This window comes from Salvia splendens, chromosome 22 (genome assembly GCF_004379255.2).
Source record: "Salvia splendens isolate huo1 chromosome 22, SspV2, whole genome shotgun sequence".
Classification (NCBI taxonomy): Eukaryota; Viridiplantae; Streptophyta; class Magnoliopsida; order Lamiales; family Lamiaceae; genus Salvia; species Salvia splendens.
In genome coordinates, this window is record NC_056053.1 from 22135868 (window position 1) to 22150662 (window position 14795).

Sequence of the window (14795 nt, forward strand, 5' to 3'; positions counted from 1 at the left end):
TTTTTTTAACGTATAACCCAAACCCGACCCAAACACGACCCGACCCAACCCATTGTTTTAGTCAAAAATCGGCCGTTGACCGTTAGTTTTTAACGAAAATGTTGACGGAGGACCAAAATGATCAAAATTCCATATGTGCAGGACCAAAATGATCAAATGTCCATATGTGCAGGACCAAAAAATCCAAAAGATAATGTTGACCGTTAGTTTTTAACGGAAATATTGACGGAGGACCAAAATGATCAAATGTCCATATGTGCAGGACCAAAAAATCCAAAAGATAATGTTTAGGACCAAAATCATAAAATGACTATATGTTCAGGACCAATTTTGGCCTTTACTCACAAAGAAATAAAGTAGCCAACATAGTTGGCATGCTAAACTTGTGCAATTAAATAATGTTAAAGTCAACTTAGCTGCATGAGTCCCACTTTCATTGGTACCAATAGGTTAGAGATTTAAATTATAAATATTATAGAATCTTGATAAAATATTTTTGAATATAGATTCATTCCACTGAAAAGAAGCAACTGTTTAATTTAGGGATCAAATTTAATTAAATTATGGTCTGTCGCATTACATTTGAAATTGAAATAGTAGATCTCGAAATTACAATTTCTTTTCAATTGATTACGACGAAATTTCAACAAAATATTAGAGAGTGTGACAGTGTGACCAACTAGTGGAGCATGCTTGTATTAAACGATGTCATTTTAAGAATTACTCATAAAAAATGGTTTAATTTCGTAAACAAAAGTATTACGATTGGGACCAATAAAAATTAGTATAGTATGGAAAATCATTTTTGTACCTTATCTAAATCTTATCTGATTATCCGATTGTACCGCAGGGACCCCATTGCCCCCACTGACCACTCACCATCATTCAATCAAAGTGTCTCCATAAAATTAATAAAATAAAATTTCAATTTGGGTAGAGTAAAACAAGCTCAATTTAATGTGAAAATAATAGAGAGGGAAAAATGTATTACTAGCATTAGTTAAAGATCGATAAATGGGAATCGGAGATTCAGAAAAATAGAAAAAAGAGTGGCAGTTAGAGTGGAAAGATGATTTATATTAGTATCAAAATAAAAATACATTAATTTTTGTGGACGAATTAAAATAAAGAAATTATTGCTTTAAATGAATAAGTTAATTTAAAAAAATAGTGAGAGGGGGATATGGAAAGACTGAGTATCTGATGAAATTAATTATTCACATCAAAATATACCCTTCTTTTTTTCCTTTTTAGCCTCAGATATTTTCCACCTTTTGTCCTTTTCCACAATTAATAGAAAATTCATTACAAAGCACAAGCTCAAAGAAAATTCCGAAAAAAGAAAAGCATCTTAAGCAAACTTCATCGGTCAAAATTGTCTGGGTATGGTCAGAACATAACAAAATTTTCATAATTTTTCACATTTTCACATTTATAAATAATAAAAATGGTATGGATGTGTTATTTTGAAAAGCACAAGTAGCATTTATAGTTATATTAAAGCCTCATTTTATTTTCCTCAAATAGAAAAATTATTAGATGCATGTAATTAATTTGTGTTTTATCCAACTCATGCCTGATTTGATTGCTAACTAAACTATCATTCATTTGCTTAATTTGATCTAATTCTTCTCTCTTACGCAGAAGCCTATTTTAAAAATAAAAATCGTAGAAGATTTGTTTCTCCCAACCCTCTCCACATTTAATTATTTATTTTTCAAACATACAAATCATGCTTAGTTTCTTTAATATTTTTTCACAACTCAATTTTTGTTACGCAAACCGAAGCGTTGCTTAGTCAAAATCGTTAGGTGAAAAAAATAAATATCAGTCTCTTTATAAAATTAAAAAGGTATTCATTTACTAGTACTATATTAATTAAGGACTAGTTATTAATATTTTTATTAATGTGCAGTCATTTCATACTCTCTGGTTCCCAAAAAAATAAATACTAGTATGATGTGAATTTTTATTGAATATATGAGAACTATGAGTAATAACGAATATCATCATAAAAATAATTTAAAATATACTATGAGTAAATAAAGTGACGAGAGAATGAGTGTCATTGTAATCTAGCTACTATGAATAGAAACTAAATAGTTTTGGACATGCCAAAATAACAAAAAGTAACTATTTTTATGAATGAATAAAATATACCCCACATTTTATTATAATTATTAATAGTTAAATATAAATTGTTGTGTACCAATAGGCAATAATAGAATATAGTAGTAGTTAATTTTTCGAAAAAAAAATTGATTAATTTTATCTCATCCCCCATAAAAGTGATGGCGAGAGTGACCAACCCTAATCATGTTCTAAAGTATGAAGATATATATATAGTAATAGTACTACTTATTTAAATTATCTTTGGACGAATCATAACGACTATACGCTGTCTTAAACAGACAAGATTGTCAGTTAATTATGGATTAATCCATTTACTTCAAGTGATAATCTTAATTTTCTTAAATCAAAACCCAACTTGCGCTTAATTAATCAAAGTAGGAGTATTATATTAGGATATCATCGTACCGTATTGGCTGCAGTGCCAGTGGAATCAAAATATATAGTCATGTTATTAGCTCCCACTAATCTCATTTTAACCATTGATTAACTATTTAATTATGATTATACATACGCTAATCTTTTTCGAATAATCTCATTACTCAACTTCCCCGACCTCTCGAAAAGTACCAAAATACCCTCCTAGTGAAGAGGATTCATAATGATGCCCTTGAATAGTAATCCCATTGTCCTGTATAAAGTGAATCATTTCATTTTCACCCATCATCACGATAGTTTATGCAGTATTGTTTTATGAGATGAATTATAGATAGAATAAATTATGATGAGAAATGATTCGGGAAAAATATTGGTCTTATCTGTTCGGTAGAGAAGATAAGTTTAGATTATAATAAATGTTCGGTAGCTTAGAAAGTCAAAAGGGAAGTTCGTGAGAAATTACCATGGCTCGTCTTGATTTGTCTACAATTAATGTACAATCATGTTATAGCCATCGTATGCATCGATATAAAATTAAATGTAAACAATTATAACTTTTGGCATCGATTTTTACTTTATGGAACAAACTTGAAATTCACCAAAATTATATTCTACATATTTACCTATATTGATATTCAAGTGAAAAAGTTGAAATTCACCAAAATTATATTCATAATTTTTCTAGCCATTTGCCTGTTGATATTCAAGTGAAAAATATATATATGGAGCATAAGATATTCTCAAATGTAATTTTCCACTCCTGCTGTTGTGCCCTTGTTGGTGACAGTTTTGGCAAGTCATCTGCACTCCACTTCTCTTTTTTTTAGGAAATTTAGGATCTTTTTCCTCAGGTGCTCTTCTTCGCTTTTTCTTGGGTCTACCAGACATTCTTCTTATCACTGGAGGCTTGACAGTGGTTTCTTCTACCTCGGGCCACATTCTCTGACCCCTAATAGGTTCCAATCCCACCCTATAGCCCTCAAGATATCTGCTTACTGTATAATAATCATCTATAAAGGTAGTTGCATCTTCATTTTTGAACCTTATACAAGCTACGCCATGCACACATGGTATTCTAGTTAAATCCCAAACTCTACATGTACATGTACGATCCCCGAGATTCACAACACACTTATCATCCTCAAAGTGAACCTCAAATTTCCAACCCAACGCAGGATGTGCAGTGTATTCACGACTATCAAACAACTTTTCAATCTTTTCTATAATATTGGGACAAATTCTTCCATGCACCTTCGAGATGGTATGTAACCTGCTTAAGAAAGTCTTTAAGAAGCAACCATCAAGTGCAATCAGAGGCCTGCAACTCATCTTGAAGCCATTCACAAGCGAACTAAAGCCCATGTACATCCCTTTGAAAACATCTCCCTTACCCAAAAGCAAATCAAATCTGCCCTCTTTATCAACTCTTCTTAGTTCAGCTATGTAACTCTTGAGTAAACCATAATGTTCTTCAGTTGATCCTCTTAAGAGCTCTACAGCAATGGCCTTAGCTTTGTAAAGTCTATTTTTATTGACTTCACTCGCATATCTTTGTAGGATGTCCAACGCTAAATCCTTCACGCGGTAGTTTGGTCGCGATCTAAACACATTCAAGTATTTTTTTTTGGCAATCCATTTTGAGCTTATAAGCTTGTTATTCATTTCCCTAGGACAATCGTGTTCACCATCATATCTCTTGATTTCAAAAATCTTTTTATCGTTCACAACACTAGCATAAACCCTCCAAGGACAAGGTGGATTGCATTTGGCTTCTAACTGATCTTTTTCAACCTCTTAAAGTGTATAAATTTTCCGTTCTCTATAGCCCAAGTAGTAAGGGCCTCTTTACACTCAGACGCATCCTGAAATTGTATTCCTAATTGAATTTTTAAGGTTCTATGATCACATTTAGGATTATAAACAACCCTCTTTCTCCTATACTTAAAACGACCAATATCATCATCGTTGTCATCACTTTCAAATGAATGCACATCACTGTCAGAGCTTGCATAATCAAAAATATTCTCATTCTCATCATTGCCAACACAAGCATCAAGGAGTTTAGAGATATCATCAGAGATATCATCACCTACCACTATTTTCCTTTCTTTCACAGCGCAACCATTATCGTTCTCATCAAATAGTTCAATATCAGTTAGCTCATTGTCACTCTCCTCACTTTCAGATGGGTAATAGTTCACATCTATATCACAACTCGACTCTTCATTGTCACCCACATTTTGCCCAATATTTTCAGCAACTACTTCCTGACTTTTCTCCACAAATCCATCTTCTAATCTCTTCCCACCATCTATAAATATCTAACCGTTCTAATTCTGTGAGAAAGATATGCCAACATTTGCATAACTTCTTTATCAGATTTAATAATCACATACAAATTCCGATCTGGAATTTTGTAGCACATCTTAGACCATGACATAATGCCTAATTTTTTAACTTCTTCTTCAATGTCAAAATAGCCAAATTTATCAGGATCAAAGCCATACCTCCCAACAAAACTTCCCCCAATAACTTTATCAATCATTTAGAAGCGCCACTATCTCGTCCAAGGTGATGAAAAATTTTGAGAGAAGTAAAGGGGAAAGGGAGAGAAAGGTGAAAGGGTAAAAACCGATAAAAAGAGATGAAAAACGACAAGGGTTTTCCTTTTATCCATGTCAGATTTTCTTTATTCTCATTTTCTGCCACATAGATAATAAAATAAGTATGCATTTTCCACATCATCTTCAATTTGATCGGAATTTTTAATCGGGGAAAAAACAAAAAAGTCCAAAGTTCATGCATTTATATTAAAAAAAAAGTTTTAGGGAAAAACAGAAAATATTGAAAGTTTGTGTATTTACAAAATTTTAATAGTAATAACATAAACAATAAATGCGGCACATCAATTCTCCATCCTATCATATGTCCATTTTAGATTTTTCTATTTTCTAAAATCTTTAATATATCAAATGATATTTCAATTCACCTAAAAAAATAAACATAGTTAGAATAAGTGGTTGAGATACTATGATTTGAAATGGATCACAAATGGTCAAATTGATATAATTAAAAAGTAACACGCATCAAGACTATTTTATAACACGATTAAATTACAGTACAAAAAATAATTTGTAAGCAATCACAAGAGATCTGAAAATTTTGTCCACATTTTGAGTCAATTAGTTAGTTTCATTTCATGTAAGATTTGGCAACCCTACCAACAAGGACAAAGAGATATATATAACTTAAAATAAAAGTATATAGTTTGAATTATATTTCACAGATAACTTTTTAAAATGGAAACACATGGACCTATTTGAGTCTAGTAAAACAATGTCCTATTTCGTTCATTAAAACATGCCGTATAAGAAATAATGAGTAAACCCGCCACTAATCAAATCATCCTCATATCCTGCCATATCCAGGCATTAAACTGGCTTATCATGAAATAATTTGAACTATTCCGCTTAGCCAAACAGCTCCTTATACTCAACTTTAATTTTCTACTAAGTAATAATTAAATAAATTTCCAGCGCTACATTGTACGGCCTTCACGTTTCACAAAGCCTTTTTTCATCGTCGTATATAAAAAGCGCTAATTCTTGCACCATTTCACTCAATCCAAATCCATTTCCATTTTAGAGAGAGAGAGAGAAATGTCGCAGAGCAGCTTGTCGCCGTCGTCCGCCGCCGCGACCGGCGCTGAGATCATGCTGTTTGGTGTTAGAGTGAGAGTTGATCCGATGAGGAAGAGCGTCAGTATGAATAATCTGTCTGAGTACGAGCCGGTTGTGAACGAGGCGCCCAAGGATGTGGCGGATGCCGCCTCCGGCTACGCCTCCGCCGATGACGCCGTGCCTCAGCGTGCCGGCGGGAATCGCCAGCGTAAGCGAGGTTAGATCTCTGATCATCGTGTGATTTTGAATTTATTGAGTGTTTTTGTTGACTCTGAGATTGCTTGTTTCTGATCATTGAAAATGATTATGGATTCAATTGATAATCAGAGGTAAAATTTGTAAAACTACGGCAAATATCTGGTTAATCGAGGTAAATGAGAATCGGTAGGAAATGGAGATGGTAAAACATGATTTTTGTGCTAAGGAGAGAGAAATGTGTTTTTGCTTATATAATTGTGACGTTTTCGTTGATTTTGCTCGATTTGGACTTGTTTTCAGGAATTCCGTGGACGGAGGATGAACACAAGCTATTCCTCCTTGGATTGGCGAAGGTTGGAAGGGGAGATTGGAGAGGAATCTCGCGAAACTACGTCAAGAGCCGCACTCCAACTCAAGTTGCCAGTCATGCGCAGAAGTACTTCCTCCGCCGGAGCAACAGCAATCGCCGCCGCCGCCGCTCTAGCCTCTTCGACATCACCACCGACTCGGTAATTACTTTTATCTGTGTATTTACTGATAGTAATTATTAGAGGAATGGTTTGTGCGATGCGGCTTCTTGTTGGTGTGAATGGATTCAATTTTTCTGCTGAAGTAAATTCTGTATGCTTTGATTTAATAAATCGGTTGCCAGCTCGCATCTCTTTGTTATCAAGTAGAAACAGACGCTCTTTTTGCGGTAAAAAGCAAAAGCTAACTTTATGAGTGCTAAGCAATGTAGATAGCAATTCCTTAATTTGAAATATTCAATCAACATAGTCAATCGACTTATTTACAGAGTAGTAAGATTTAAAGATTCTGTGCTAAGAAATTAACAGTAGTGTTTCTTGTTTGCTTTATTAGGTTTCTCCAACGGCAATTCAAGAGGCCAAGAACCACCTCCACGGCCTAGCGAGCCAGTTTCCTGCACCAGCCATCCCTTCCAAGTGCGGCAATGGATTCCCAGTCATGCCGTTCCCTGCGACAGTTGCCCCCGTCATGTACCCTGGCCCTGGGAATGCTGCCGTTGCTCAAACTGAACGGGCCAAAATCTCATCACCTGCAATGCTCGCGCCTTGGTCCTCGGCGATGTTGGATCTCAGTTTGAGGCAGCATGTCTCTTTCGAGCCACCGCCTCTGTCTCTGCGGTTATCTCTCTCCTCGGGCCAGGATCAGCGATCTGCCTCCGCCTTCCAGATGAGGCAGGGCATCAAGATGGAGATGGCAGCATAAGTAAGCGTTGCTTGAGTTTTTTTCTCATAAATTGAGAAAAATAAAACATGCTGAAAAACAGCATCAGTAAATGGGAGTAGGGAAAAAAAGCTTAAATCAAGAAAGTATTAGAGAGGAATAGGCAAATTAGATGGCTTAGAAATTGTTCTTGTTTGCATGTGTACAGACCGGTTAACATTATGCCATGCTTTGTTGTACTCCTATTGTTTTTTTGATGCTTTTGCTTCTTGTTTTTGTCAACTTTTGAAAATAAAATAGCTTCCATTATTAAGTGCTTGTGGTGTTTTAATGTTGTGTTCTAGGAGTAGTCCTTTTAAATATTTTTTCCAAGTAAATATATCATTTTCTTTATGTTTGAGGAGACACGAGATTATGATATTCTTGAATGGTGGGGTAGGACAAATCTTGAGGAAATCTTTTGTGTTGTACTAATTGTGATGAAAAATTAGGTATCAGTGTGATTGATGGGATTGGTAGGACCTTAATCTCTTTGAGAGCTATTTAATTATTCATTAATATCTTGCGTTATCCAAGTATATCAAGTATGTGCTTGGATATTAAAAGGTATGACATTTCTTTATGCTACTATTCTCTGTCGCATTACTAAGGGAAGCCCCAATCGGGCCAATCCACTCAAGTTCCATCTGTTAATTTTTTTCGGGTTATAAGTTTTCAATTCGACATTGAGTTATAGGGTTTTGAAATTATACTTAGGGACGTCAGTTGGGCCAACCCACTTAAGATAGGGGAATTATACAGTTAGAGATATCAATTGGGCCAATCTGCTCAAAATAGGGCTAATATGATGTAGGCTACTTGAATTATTGGTAGTACAATTTTTTAAGGTTATAGGTTTTCAACCCAACATGGAACTTTTGAGTTTCAGACTAATATTTAAGGAGATTTACATGTGTTAATGATTTCCAATAGTATGATTTACTTCCAACATATTTATCAAATTCACTTTTATGGATCATGAATTTGTTCAATCTGGAGATCTTACTTTTGTTAATGATTTCCAACGTAATATTGAAGACTGACTTCCCCTCATTCTCAAATTTCTCTAAGGGTGAATCCTAAATGATTGAGATACATGAATAAGAATCAAAAAGAAGAAAACTACTTCAAAGTCTAACACAAGATAAATTAGCTAGCTAGGTTATGGAGAAACAAGGCAACCTATCCAAGCCTCCTTAGCATCAGCTTATTTATTTCCTCATTTAGATGATAACCACGGGTTAGGGGCTACGTAAGTGTACCCATGGAAATGCTCCCCGTCGGTTGGAGTAGGCGCGGGGGAGTCATCCAGAGGCATTGCTGTCCAACATTCGTCAAAGTTCTCTGTGCAGTCTTGGCCGCTCACGTCTGGCTTGAACTTCGGCTTGATTTCTCTCTCCTCGATCTTCTTCCAGTTGATGGTACTGAACCATTTGTTAGATTTGATCTCTTCCGCGCCTCTAGTCCCTCTGCCTAACCGATTCAGTGGATCTTTTTGGAGCAGCTACAGATACAAAGTAGATTAGCATCTCAAGAAAGAAACGTAGAAATTTAAGGATAAGAACGAAAAGGAGCATGTTTCTTACTCCTCTGAGCAAAGAATGAGCTTCACTTGTCAAACGTGGTGGAAGCTTCAATTTTTCGTTGATGATCTTCTCCTGGAGCTTCTTTCTGTTGGCATGCACAAATGGCGGCTGAAATATACAACACCAACACTTCAATCATCGAAGAAAATAAAAATCTTTTATCCAAGCAAGAATACCACAAGTTCAACAATCAACATTATTGGTCGTTTTTTTCAACTTCACGTGACCAAGTGAGGAAAAATTAAGTACGAAAAGCCTTCTAATTATCGAATAGTGGCGTAAATTGATTAATTTTTTCAAGATGTTACCTTGCCAGTTAGCATTTCATACAAAAGGATTCCGATGCTCCACCAATCAGCATTCTTGTTATGACCTTTAGATTGCAAGATCTCGGGAGCCATATATTCAGTTGTCCCACATAGCGAGTTTGATCTGCTCGATTCATCAATCTCCTTCGCCAGTCCAAAATCAGTGAGCATGGCCTGCAGCAGTAAGTAACACAGATTACTCAAAATATGAAGCATATGCAGTCGTGTTACAAGGCAATCTTGCTACTGCAAATTTATCAGGTTAAATCCTAGCCATACATGCCCATCAGAATCCATGAGAATGTTTTCGGGTTTTAGATCTCGATGCACAATCCCATTCTTGTGAAGATGTGAAACAGCAGATACAATCTCAGCAGTATATACCCTTGCCTGGTCCTCACTGCACAAAACATAGCCAAAACAGGTATTAAGAAGATGGAATGAAGATTTTTTTCCCCTTGTTAACACAAATTGTGAAAATAGTACTACCTGAAAATCCCTTGCCTGTAGAGATGATAAAATAGATGGCCTCCATTTATAAAGTCGAGGATCAAATACAGCTTTGACTTGGTCTGTGAATCACAAAAGGTAAAAATGTAACGCAACAAGAAAATATAAGACGTCTCCATATACATTTGATTTAGGCAACTCTACCCTTTTCTTTTCTCCAAAAAACGACTTCTTTTTTTGTATAGAGAAGTAGCACACGCTAACTATGATAAGTGGATGCAAAATCACTGCCCTCGTTTCTCGAGTGACACAATTCACGACTCACAACATATTGAAACATAAAAAAACATATCTCTATTAAAATTGTAAGCTCTTTCACAATGTACAATATTCCCCTCCACAGCATGATATTTGATCTTCGTGGAAAATAATAGTTTGTAAAACACCACAAAGATAAATACTCTCTCCGTTTAACTTCACATGGCTTAAAGTTCAGCCATTTGAAGCGGGACAAACTGACAAAGGGAGTAGTAGTAAATAATCGATTATCCATACAGTTTCTCATAATAATAGGAACTACCATAATCCTCCTAGAGGATTAATTAGGATCATCATCTATACTTAATCAACCATCCTTTGTCAATTCCTTCATACACAGACATTGTTCAGGGTGAAACATACAAGCTTGTTGACAAGCCGACTACATACGAGGTAAAGGTCATAAGTTTCCTCATATCCACCAGTTGTAATCTGCTTTCCGCAACCTAGATACCGATAAGGATGCTTCTTCGACAGAGATAGAGAAGATTTGTATCTCCATATTTTCCCAGACATACTAAAACAGAAATGCAAACTTCCTGGTCTCTTCTCACCACATTAGCAACTATCTAATCTTTCCTCAACCAGAAACAATTCACTAAACATCATGTATGCATCTAAGTAATCAAAAGATAAATCATGTGACCCTAAAAAGGTAACAGAATATTACAAATAAATGCTCAGATCTCATTAAAATTAAGCAGATGACAAAAAAAGAGAAGAAGATAACCTGAAACGAATACTGCAGCTGCACAATAAAAGGGTGCAAAACTTTGGTGAGAATATCCCTCTCAGCCCTCATATAATCAACATGGTTGTTCTTGATTATCGTATCCTTCCTCATCACTTTCATAGCGAAAATCCCATCTCCACCGCCGCTTTTCCCTTTCATCCTAACCTGAAAAACCTTCCCAAACGCGCCCTTCCCAATTACTCTCATGACCTCAAAATCCCCGGGCCCTAATTTCTCCTGCGCTGGCTCATCCCCTCCCTCCTCCTCCACCGCCTCGTCCCCCAGCTCATCGGAGGAGGAATCGTCTCGATCGAAGGTGGGGAGGGATTTGGAGAGGGTGAAGCGGGGGGAGGGGCCCACGAACGAGTGGGACCGGTGGTGTATGACTAGTGGGTCCCCCAAGGAAGGAGAGGGCGGCGCGGCGCAGGGCCCGAAGAAATCGGAGAATTCGAAATCTAATGAGGGGTCCTCCGCGGCGGCGGAGGGGATGTGGAGCTGCGTCAGCCGCGAAGCTATCAGTGAGTGCACCGCCTTTTTGTTGCTGGCGTTCATGGTAGGTTGTGAAATTCGATTTGTTGATGCACTCGATCTGTTTGTGTATATGTGTGGATGAATTCTTGAGTTTGATTGCTTGATTGATCCGAAGACGCCAGCCAACAAAATGGGCGGGCTAAGATCTCACAAAGATTACATTTTTTCTACGAGAGAGGGAGAGAGATTTGCAGAAGCACGCTTCAGAGATTGTATAGATATGAAAAAGTGGTTGAGGGAATTTAAGAAAGTAGTTTTTGAGATATTCACCAAAATTATCAATTTTAATTTGGCATCAGTCATTTATTGATAATAAATTAATGTCATTATTATTTACCATTTCAATAAAAAAAGAGGTGTCTTTATCGGCAGACCGTTAATTCAGGTAAATGCTACCAATCCAAACATCCTTATTTTTGGCAAACCATTTAGTTAACCATCCTCACGCAGTTGACAGCCAGAGAGAACAAAGAGAGACAAGAGAGAGAAGAAAAAGGGAGGGAGGGATCAAGATTTGGGGTGTTCTTACATCCAAAAAACGTTTCTTGATTCTCTCCTCCTCGAAACCTTTCCATCTTCATTCAATTTGACCCTTTTTAATTTGTTCTTGAAAAGATCTTTCCTTTGTCTGCCAACATGCTTCCCGCAGGGGCAGCATTGAGGATCTCCATTGAGGAAAAGTTCGGAACTCTCTCCTATTTCTTCATCTACACCGTCCTCGAATGGCTGGTGATCGTCTTGCTCTTTTTGGACGGCCTCCTCGCCTTCCTCTGCAACGAAATCACTCAATGGTTCGAGCTCAAAACTCCGTGCTTGCTCTGCACCAGGCTTGATCATCTCCTTGTGCAGAGGAGCTCCAGTTACTACTACAATGAATCCTTTTGTGAGGTTCACAAGATGAATATCTCCGCCCTCGCCTACTGCCACGTGCACAAGCGCCTTTCTGACATCCGCAGCATGTGCCAGGGATGCCTTCTCTCATCCGAGAAGGATTCTGGTTGCGATAGGCGAAGGCCCCTTGTTGTGGATGAGGGGAATGTGCAGCTGAGACAATTGAGGAAATATGAGAAGGAGATTGTGGCTAATGAGAAGGTTGGGATTTTGAGGTGCTCTTGCTGTGGGGAGCCTATAAAGTTGAAGTCCCCGTTGAGATACAAGGCGTGTTTGTCCATGGCTGCCCCTTCATCCCCTCGTACAGCCTGGTTCTCGACCGGGAATGGTGATGGTGGCAGCGTTGATGCGTACACAGAGCTTAAATTGATTGCAGATTCTAGATCAGAGCTCCATGGTGATGAATATGGTGAATTTGTTATTAGAGATTATGCTGTGTGTATTCATTCTTCAATAGGCTAATTCTTGTGTATGGATGCAGGTAAAGAGGGCTTGGTGAATAATATGTTTGGTGATGAACCAAAAACTCCACATTTCACAGATAGAAACAGATTCTTTGGAGTCGCATTATCAGATGGTGCAGTCCCAGCGAGTCCTCGGAGATTAGACTTTGTCATGGAGCCGATCAAAGAGGGCGAGAGCGAGGCCGAACTTGTGGCCCGTCTCAAGAGACAGGTGACTCTCGACCGGAGGTCCATGATGGCCTTGTACATGGAGTTGGACGAGGAGAGAAGTGCCTCCGCTGTGGCAGCCAACAACGCGATGGCAATGATCACACGCCTGCAGGAGGAGAAGGCGGCGGTGCAGATGGAGGCATTGCAGTACAAGAGGATGATGGAGGAGCAGGCGGTGTACGACCAGGAGGCGATGCAGAGGATGAAGAGCATGTTGGTCAAGAGGGAGGAGGCGATTAAGGTCATGGGGTACGAGCTCGAGGAGCATGGGGAGAGGTACACTGCCGAAGGGAGTGTCGACCTGTCTCAGGTTGTGAACTCGTGTGCCAAAGTGAGCAACGATACGAATCAAGACATTGTAAACTCGCGGGGCGAAGGGAGAGATGACGCGCGTGAGGTGGTTCATGACGAGGATCATCAAGACAACATTGTGAACTCGCGGGACAAAGGGAGTGATGATGCGCGTGAGGTGGGTCGTGATGAAGATAATCAAGACGACATTGTGAACTCGCAGGACGAAGAGAGTGATGATGCACGCGAGGTGGTTCAGGATGAGAATCATCAAGACATTGTGAACTCACAGAGCGAAGACAGTGATGCTCAACGCGAGGCAAGTCATGATGAGAATCATCAAGACATTGTGAACTCACAGAGCGAAGACAGTGATGCTCAACGTGAGGCAAGTCATGATGAGAATCATCAAGACATTGTGGACTCGCAGGGCGAAGGGAGTGATGTTCCGTGCAAGGTGGGTCGTGATGAGAATCATCAAGAGATTGTGAACTTACCGGTCGTGTCACCACGGGTTGAGGAGGAACGTAAGATCCAAGACGAACTAGCTGCACTGAACTACGAGGGGGAGATGTGTCATATCCTGTGTCAGCTGGCGGAGTTGGAGGAGAGGTTGTACTCTGCAGATGATGCCGAGCTCGAGGTCCTTGCGAAAGAAGTGAGATTGGTGAAGGGAAGGCTGAGAGCAGTGGAAGCAGAGAGTGTGTTGTTGAAGCATGTTGCCATGAGTGTGCAGAAAAGGGGAGTTTTGAGTGAGATAGCTCAACATCTAAGACAACTTAGGCAATAAACATGATGTGTGGTTAGGTTTATGTAGATTCTTTCAAGTGATATGAGGAATCACATGAAGTAGAAATTGGGTTAGAAAGTTTTAGAGGTGTGATGGATACTATTATTTTGTATTTCATCTTTCAACTCATGAGACAATGTGAAGTTTGTCTCTTTCTTGGTTTTTCACTGCTTTGTTACCTTTTACAAATCAATGCAATTAGCAACTCTATGCAATTATTGTCTCAATTTCATTGCCCAAATATACAAATCATTAAAGAGTGGAAGCTGCAACGGAAAGGAACAATTTTGAGGATGCTAATATATTTGAAACAAGAATGATTATCGATTTAATATGACATTTTTAGCATGGATTTTGCAATTTTAGATTTCGATCAATATGAATGAGAACGGAACCACGCTTGGGATCACACCCGACCCGACCTAATGCGTTTATTAACATACTAGTGTAGAGTAACTTTTATACTCCACAAGTAATAATTAAATCGATCTAGCACTCATCGTATTGTTATTGCGTCATGTTAATATATCATGTTATTAATGAGTTCATGTCGTATGCACACTACTGAAATAGGCCCAAGCCATACATGACCTATTTTAGTTTGAACTTG

General features: G+C 38.0%; 4 protein-coding genes across 5 annotated transcripts; 2 read left to right on the forward strand and 2 right to left on the reverse strand.

The window, feature by feature from the left end:
• Window positions 1–3189: 3189 nt before the first annotated feature.
• On the reverse strand, window positions 3190–4170 carry LOC121786923. The gene has a single exon (XM_042185517.1). It carries the CDS (start codon window positions 4168–4170, stop codon window positions 3190–3192), a length of 981 nt encoding a protein of 326 aa, XP_042041451.1.
• Window positions 4171–6119: 1949 nt separating this feature from the next.
• LOC121787789 (transcription factor MYB1R1-like) lies at window positions 6120–7887 on the forward strand. The gene is made up of 3 exons (XM_042186629.1): window positions 6120–6405; window positions 6687–6895; window positions 7248–7887. Exons 1-3 carry the CDS (start codon window positions 6168–6170, stop codon window positions 7614–7616), a joined length of 816 nt encoding a protein of 271 aa, XP_042042563.1. The 5' UTR covers window positions 6120–6167; the 3' UTR covers window positions 7617–7887.
• Window positions 7888–8660: 773 nt separating this feature from the next.
• Window positions 8661–11769, reverse strand: LOC121788004 (serine/threonine-protein kinase AtPK1/AtPK6-like). The gene is made up of 6 exons (XM_042186857.1): window positions 11006–11769; window positions 9997–10079; window positions 9787–9907; window positions 9508–9681; window positions 9200–9307; window positions 8661–9117 (listed from the first exon to the last, which is right to left on the reverse strand). The coding sequence occupies exons 1-6, from the start codon at window positions 11558–11560 to the stop codon at window positions 8833–8835; spliced, it is 1326 nt and encodes a 441-aa protein (XP_042042791.1). The 5' UTR covers window positions 11561–11769; the 3' UTR covers window positions 8661–8832.
• A 205-nt stretch (window positions 11770–11974) lies between these two features.
• Window positions 11975–14346, forward strand: LOC121788003 (probable myosin-binding protein 5). 2 transcript variants are annotated; one of them, XM_042186855.1, is made up of 2 exons: window positions 11975–12839; window positions 12912–14346. In XM_042186855.1, exons 1-2 carry the CDS (start codon window positions 12176–12178, stop codon window positions 14183–14185), a joined length of 1938 nt encoding a protein of 645 aa, XP_042042789.1. In that variant the 5' UTR covers window positions 11975–12175; the 3' UTR covers window positions 14186–14346. The 2 variants fall into 2 exon arrangements, with proteins under 2 accessions (XP_042042789.1, XP_042042790.1); XM_042186856.1 differs by having other exon boundaries at window positions 11975–12827.
• Window positions 14347–14795: the final 449 nt, after the last annotated feature.